At 39.7% G+C, this 7,500-nt stretch overlaps 1 protein-coding gene across 3 annotated transcripts in view; it reads right to left on the bottom strand.

The window, feature by feature from the left end:
* Positions 1 to 1,758: 1,758 nt before the first annotated feature.
* LOC125025696 (metallophosphoesterase domain-containing protein 1-like) overlaps positions 1,759 to 7,500 on the bottom strand; it is a 6,798-nt gene continuing 1,056 nt past the window's right edge. For all 3 annotated transcript variants that reach the window (XM_047613813.1, XM_047613815.1, XM_047613814.1), the window contains exons 2-7: positions 7,246 to 7,364; positions 5,699 to 5,837; positions 4,503 to 4,677; positions 3,879 to 3,926; positions 2,996 to 3,225; positions 1,759 to 2,714 (exon numbers count right to left, since the gene is read on the bottom strand). In XM_047613813.1, the coding sequence (XP_047469769.1) occupies positions 2,587 to 2,714; positions 2,996 to 3,225; positions 3,879 to 3,926; positions 4,503 to 4,677; positions 5,699 to 5,837; positions 7,246 to 7,364 (839 nt within the window). In that variant the 3' untranslated portion in view covers positions 1,759 to 2,586. The remainder of the gene's footprint in view (positions 2,715 to 2,995; positions 3,226 to 3,878; positions 3,927 to 4,502; positions 4,678 to 5,698; positions 5,838 to 7,245; positions 7,365 to 7,500) is intronic.

The raw sequence follows: 7,500 nt of genomic DNA, 5'->3' as shown, positions 1-7,500 counted from the left end.
TCAAAATATGGTCCAAGGTGTCAGTAATCAGTTAGTGAAAAACTAGTCACAATACGTGACTTTAGACCTTCACTTCTTGTGCATGACCATACAAAATATTTCGTCAGCCAACTTGATCAAAATCAGGCCAATACTCTAGGTTTACAGTAAGATGTCGGTATTTTGGTGGCCATCATGACCAATGGATGTCATGTTTAATTTTCGGCCAGATTTGAAGAGTTACCTTAGAGTATGACAAATCCCGTGCTTATAACACAGTTTGAAATATTATTCGAGCCTCTGACCCCCCAAAATATATAAATTTTGATCCCCATACATTAGAATAAAGACAATATGAGAACCAAGTAGATAGGAGCAATAAATAAAGAAAATAAAATACAAATTTGTCACTTTACAATGAATTACTTATGATTGTGACCTAACGAAAAGTCAAGCAACAATGACATAATAAAAATATAAGACTTTATGAATATTTGATATGTCTTTGGTATCTATGAACTTTTCTTTATATCCTAGTAAAACAAAGGTGGAAATACTGTCTCTATTGAATTACACTCCTTATACATATGTCAATCATTTCCTTTGAAGAGATACAGGACTCACGTACCCAAGAAGAGGAATATGTTTTAGAGTAATTTGATAAAAGTTAAAACTGCGTGGGGTTTCGTTCCCAGCAAGACAAAAATCGGATTAATATTGTTCGTCATGGAATCTTCGTATGTATTTTATGCTGGTCTGCTTTGAACTACTGTATATTGAAATTATCACTTTTATATATTTTTTATTGCCATTACTGTTATCATTTATTACCATTATTATTATTATTGTTTCATCGATATTACTGCATCATTATTGTTTCCACACGAGGAGGTAAGAAGTGCAATACCAATTACAGTCCTCTATCCTTAAAATGTGTGCTGGTAGATAAAGGAGGGGAAAAAATCGTTTTCCTTTGTATGATTTGTTGATCTAGTGCACTAGAAAGGTGTTTGTAAATCTCTATGTTCTGGAGTGATTGTTGCTGTGAGAAAGGTGTATGGATCTGTGTCATTCTCGTATTTATTTCAATATTTCCCCCTCCTCTGTGTCTTTTGGTAGCCTATAGCCTTCTAACAAACATGAATGACCGACCTCTTGCTTGGCAGCCAGCCACCACAATCATCATCTTAAGAAATATGTGTGCAATATGTGCAATACACTTATCACCTCAACCCAGTTTCGGCCAAGGTTTATACAAGTGAGGTCTCGTCACTCGAGAGTTCTGCGCAGCTTTGGGTAATGAGACCTCGCGGGACAGGCTGAGAATATAGTACTAATTGGGGAAGGAGATAATGGAAAAAAGCAGCTAGGATTTTTTTTTTTAGACGATACGCCGATTAGCGCACTGGACTGATTTTAAAGCCAATGATTAATCTGTAGGTATATATCGCGTTCCCGGCGGGGATGTGGCACCTTACCGACGGTGACGAGGCTTGCGAGGAAGGGGATGACTCAAGCTATGCCAACAACGTCCAGCGATGTTGGAAAGGTTGAGTCAGAAATTCCAGACGAAGACATCTACCCGTACCAATCCCCATTGGGCCAGCATGGTAGAGTAGAGCCTATGATGCAAATCACTGAGGCTGTCAAAAGGAGGCGAGATGAAAAAAAAATGGATTTTTGGAGGCAAGAATAGCACAAGACCGGCAGAGGTGGTGTAGATTGGGGAAGGTGTAAGTCGAACAATGAAAATTCAAGGCGGAAAAAGAAACAGTATCGTACTCTTTACTTGGTTTCATTCAATTTTATGCTGTAAGTATAATGAACAAAGACGATATGGGATGTACATTACAATACTGTTTTATTATATCAAGGTATATGTAAAACCATAAGCTTTCGACAAGATTACAATGAAAAAAAACAAAAACAAAAACATATAAGAGGGTGTTCACGGAGTTTTCGGCCTATAGGAGGGGAGACAGAAGCCCGCGTACATATTCCAACATGTAGGCACAGGCTGTTATTCTTTCGTTTTTGTTTTATTCAGTTAAACTATGACTTTTCGTGAGTGAGATGGCGCCTTCCAGTAAAATGAATGATGAAGTTTTCCGTGATTCAAAGGAAAGCACCACATATGATTCGTGGTCATATTGGAAAGGCTGGCGCTCTGAATATCATTTTCCCAAGAGACACTGTTAGTGGAAGGAAAATTTCACGCGTAAATGAGAACGGAAGTCTCGAGAACTTCCTCAGAGCTGTTAAAGAGGATATTCAGTCCAAAGGTCTCTGAAGAATATGAAAGCAAAAACCAAGAGTAGGAAGGGAGGGAGGGAGGGAGGGAGGGAGGGAGGGAGAGAGAGAGGAGAGGAGAGAGAGAGAGAGAGAGAGAGAGAGAGAGAGAGAGAGAAGGGAGGGGGGTGTAGTGAGGGATAGAAAGAAGGGAGAAACAGGAGAGGATGAAAGAGAGAGACAGAGGTTAATTATAATTTTAAAAAAAGAACAAACAAAATCTTTCTTGCTATGTTTCCCTTTACCTTATTCGCCGATGGAGCTATTTATTTATTGTGACAATGTGTTCTTTCTAACCCGCAAGAAAACCATACCGATTCAAGACTTGGACACTCCATCGGGCAAAGGTAAATCGAAGACGAGCGGCGCGTTGATTGCCTGGTACCTCGAGTTGCAGATCGAGGCGTTCATGTATATTGTGTTCGCGTCCCTCGAGACACCGTAGCCTGTGCGGGAAAAAGGGTTTGGGTTGTAATGGTGAACGTCTTGCTCTTATCGTCCACCTGAGACAGGGTTCTGCGTCTGTTATATCTGTCTTCTGTCACTTTATCTGTCGGTTTGTCTGTCTCCTCTACCCAAATATCTCGTATTCAATCATCCATGTTTATCTACTAAATAACCGACTCTATAAGTTAAAACCGTTCTTATTTATAGTTTTTTCTCTTCACTTTCAGAATCACTCTCAACGTCCCTGTAACCAAACACGAGACACAAAAAACAAACTCACCTTCGTGTATGTGACCGAAGACGTGGTACTTGGGCCTGACACGACGCTGCACGGTCTCCTGAAGGTCCTCACACCCAGCCCTTTTCTTCCTTGCGGTCAGGTCGCCTTGACCCAGGGGCGGCGTGTGGGTCAGCAGGATATCCGTGTCCTTGGGAATGGCTTGCCACTTCTGCCGGAGGGGTTCTCCTCGGGGTAATTCGAAGGCCCTTAGATGTGGGTATTTCTCTGCTCTGAAAATAAATATTTGAAGATTTTAAAAATGAAGTGAATATTACGTCTTACTTTCATTAAATCACGTTGTTCATAGTTACTGAGGTATCACAAAGACCAGGAAGAGATCAGCTTTCTATGCGGCAGTTAGATTCCATAATAAAGGATAATAAACAGTACAGAATAATGAAAACGGAGTGTCGATGTAAAAAGAATGTCATTTGCAGCTAAGACTTTATTCATATCTTTGTTGCAAGTGTATCGTAATTATTATGATGAAAATAAATTCACTTCTACTAGAAGACTGCGGAACTAAGAAAATATCGAAAAATGAAAAATAAAAATGTACAAGCTGGTGGTCTCCGAATGCAGAAGCAGCTTGTGGAATATGTAAGCGGCTAATCTGAGAGCGCCATTATAGCCATAGTGAGAACCTTTGTTATATCCAAATCCGTTACTGATTTATTTTCTTTATCTACCATGCGATCAAAATTGGCCCGCACTAGAAACTGCCCTTTCGCTCTTGCAAGAGACTAACCAAAAGCGAAATAACTAATCCAACACATCTCTCTACATTTCTCGTCTTTGGAAACTATGATCTATTTTCTACATTTGTCTCTCCTCTTTTCTCTGCCCTCCTCCACCCTCCTTCCTTTCAGTAAACAGTACTTACTTCCACCTATCGGATGCCGTTGTCATGGGCGAATGATATTCGGGTATCCTGGAAAAGAAAATTGGAGCACAATTATAGTCGATCGTCAAGAATCATATGTGAAAATGAGATTTTTATTATTCCCCAAAACTATTTCATATATATATATATATATATAAAAATACGTTCGCGGTAAGAAAGACGTCTTTAAATATGTTCGTCTGTGGAATTCATTTTTTAACCCACTACTGACCCATCTTTCATCTTCTATTTTTTTTTTTTTTTTTTTTCCAAAGCTTACACATTCATCTGTTTCACGCAATTCTTGGTCATGTGCAACAAGACCGGGGAATTCATCCTCATGGTTGTTGGTACCGGTGTAAACTTGACTGTATATTTGGAACGTTCTAACACTGATCTTTAATTCGTGTATCTTACTTCATTTTTCTCGTTGTTCACAATTTCTAGCATGAATCATACTAAATTGACGGTTAATTTTACTTCCACTATTCATGTAGTGTGTTTACTAATTTCAAGAATCCCTTTCAAGAATCCCTTTCAAGAATCCCTTCCATCAATGACACTTTATTTCCAGAATCAATAACGAAATCATTCTCATCAAACGAAAGAAGATCGCTCACTGACCACGGCGAACCATATATTTTGATGTTGAAGAGAGTCACACTCTCATCACACAAATAGATGGCGTTGGTGAGGAATCGCGTTGCGTCAGCGGGAAGAGCACGGCCGCATTCCTCTGCGTCGAGGAGGATGTCGTGGTTCCCTGCTATCACCACTTTGTGCTTGTGAGGTAGCGTCCCTGTTGAGGTGAGTGAAGTTGGAAAGAAATAGGCGAATTAACACTGCGAGAAGAGGGTTTTGGAAGACAAAAGGGAATAAATAAGTGCTAATGTGTAATTAACCCATTCGCCCCGGATTAATGTTCAATCCCCTGTAGTTTTTGGTGAATTTGGTAGATACAGATGGCTCCATAAGTGCTCAGCCGGCAGGGAGTCAATCAGTAGGCCCAAGTTACCGACCCTGATTTCCCCATTCCTTGAATTGGCGGGAAAATTAATACCATTGCTATCGATACTGTTATTATTGTTATTAATGTTACGATTAATAAATTGTCATTAAAATATTTTAGACCATGAAATGATACAAAAGACCCTTTCTTAAAGTGAAAGAAAAGTGTAAACAGGTGAGATAGGTAGTTCTGATAACTGGCTATTTGGTGATTAAGAACTTGTAGAGCAATCTATGTGTAAATACAATAAATAAACGTGTATTACAGTGGGCATGGCATGTATTCTTGTCACATGGGGCGAATGGGTTAAATGTAGATAAAACAAATTGACAAAACCTTGACCTCTTTAAAGACAATACCTACCTGGTGAATTTTATCCAAACGCCCCTTACTAATTATGTAGTCTATATATGCAGTATACTGTATAATGAGTTCAGTTGTTCACAACCTCCACGGGATGTGTGGCCTGGAGGGGGGAGGGGAGTATATGCCAATTTGCTTGACCTTCGTCAGCGTTCATATTATGAATATACTAGGGAGACATGTCTTCAAGGAATTAGTATTACAGTTTGGAAAGAGGACTGTTAATGTTATTCTTCTTAGCTTAAAAATGTGTAGAAAAAAAATTAAATGCAACGGCTGATGCAGGGTGGTCATAGTTGTGTCAGATATCTGAGAAAAGGGTTGCTGATGTAAAAAGGTTAAGGACCAATCACATGCTATATCACATATTGACAAACACTGGAACATCACCTATTACATTAGCGTGGAAAATTTTAAAGTTTCATAATAACAAGAATTAGAATATTACCAAGCCAAATATTGAACTGCATGGCCTCGCTGAGTGTGCCTCGCCCTGTGAAATCTCCTGCATGGAGGAGGACGTCTCCATCTGGTACGCCCGCCTTCACGACCCGGCTGTGCGTATCACTTACGCACACGAACCTTACCTGAGAGAGTGAGCTGCATCAGTATATTCACAAGGATATACTTGCGTATTTTTTGCACATTAATAGAAGTAAATACTATTTTATTCTGAATAAAGGGCCATATAGATAACAACACAGTATCAAACACAAAATCATAAAAATAGAAAATGGCATGTTAAACCTGATGGATATATACGTAAGACAAAAAAATCATGACAATGATTCATTAATAGAACAATGTCCTCAAAGTCAGTGATATAGTATGAAGTATGAGTGGCCGATAATGGCTGATGGTGATAACTCTGATATCACGTATGATAATGTTTTTTGATAAAAACAAAGTAAACTAATAAGGGCAAAATACATAACAAAAGTCTGACTAAAAGTAATGAGGTACGCAGACGACACAAATCATTTATGACTTTCCTGTTTTCTCAAAATAAATATGAACTATTCGTGTGCAGTTTTGTTTTCCCTCTGCAACTAACAACTCAAGTATTCAACATCTGCTCAGATAAGGAAGCTGAACAAGGCAACTGCTCTTCCATCTACCTCACCAAAAAAATACTCTCTTCAAAGACTTGGACGAGACTTCGTTTCAAAGACACGAAGACTCAACCATGAAAAGGGCCAATCCTATGGTAATACGGGACCTCCAGATTCCTCGGCTACGTCGTTTTTAACAGCAGAGGAGATTTGGCAAACTTACGGGACAGGTCAGCAGACTATATTCACGTTTGCACCATCATCCACAACACACAACTTCCTAAATAGGAAATGATTATTCAAAAGTCTTCACAGGTACCACACTTCCTGTATGCTATATTTGCCTTATATTCTGTTCTTTCTTCAAAGTTTCTCCGCCATGTTGGTCACAGTACGTGCAATTTTGATTACTCATCTATACCGACATGATACAAGTCGGTATAGATACGCTTGGGGGTGGGTCACAATTTTCAACATTTTCACAAGTGTACAAAACATACACTATTTGGAGAACCCCCACCCCCCTCAAAAAGTGTACAATAATGTTTATTTCCAGGAAGCCTATTTTATTATGTCAAAGCTGAAACAAACTAATGTAAATGTTGATTATAATTTGCGTGTAAGCACCATATGACCTACATGCTGCAGGAGGAGTGGCCTGTGGATTGAATATGGTGTATCAAAAACCGATCGACATTTTCTCCATTTTGAAAAGCGTACACTTGTCCCTGCCCCCACCCCACCCCACCCCAACCAGCGTGCTGTTTGTACGCTTGTGAAAATGTTGAAAATTGATGAACCACCCCTTAAACCTCAACGAAATCATTCCAAAAGGATTCAGTATTCCGCTTCCACAATTTTGAACATAGCTGGACAAAATCTCATTACTCTTGAACCGACCCTCGTACTTATTACCGCAGCTCTTACTATCACTTAGACCCACCATATCCGGGGAAGGAGGGGGGAGGTCCGCCTGAGGTGTCCTTCTCGGCCTTGTTGCGAAGGAGGCGCCACCACGACCGCCATTCCGTCGCCAGTTCATCTCGGAGAAGTGAGAGGCGTCTGGGAAACAACACAGAGGCTTCGGAGTATGTAGTGTTCTCGCGGTGGTCATTGTGATTAAATGATCTTGATGATATAATAAAAGTGATAATGATCGCAGCAATAGAGTACTCACTATTTTCACTCATCAAATATT

The sequence above is a fragment of the Penaeus chinensis genome, chromosome 5 (assembly GCF_019202785.1).
Source record: "Penaeus chinensis breed Huanghai No. 1 chromosome 5, ASM1920278v2, whole genome shotgun sequence".
Taxonomy (NCBI): Eukaryota; Metazoa; Arthropoda; class Malacostraca; order Decapoda; family Penaeidae; genus Penaeus; species Penaeus chinensis.
Note: the sequence above shows the minus strand (reverse complement) of the source record. Positions and strands in the feature narration are given on the sequence as shown.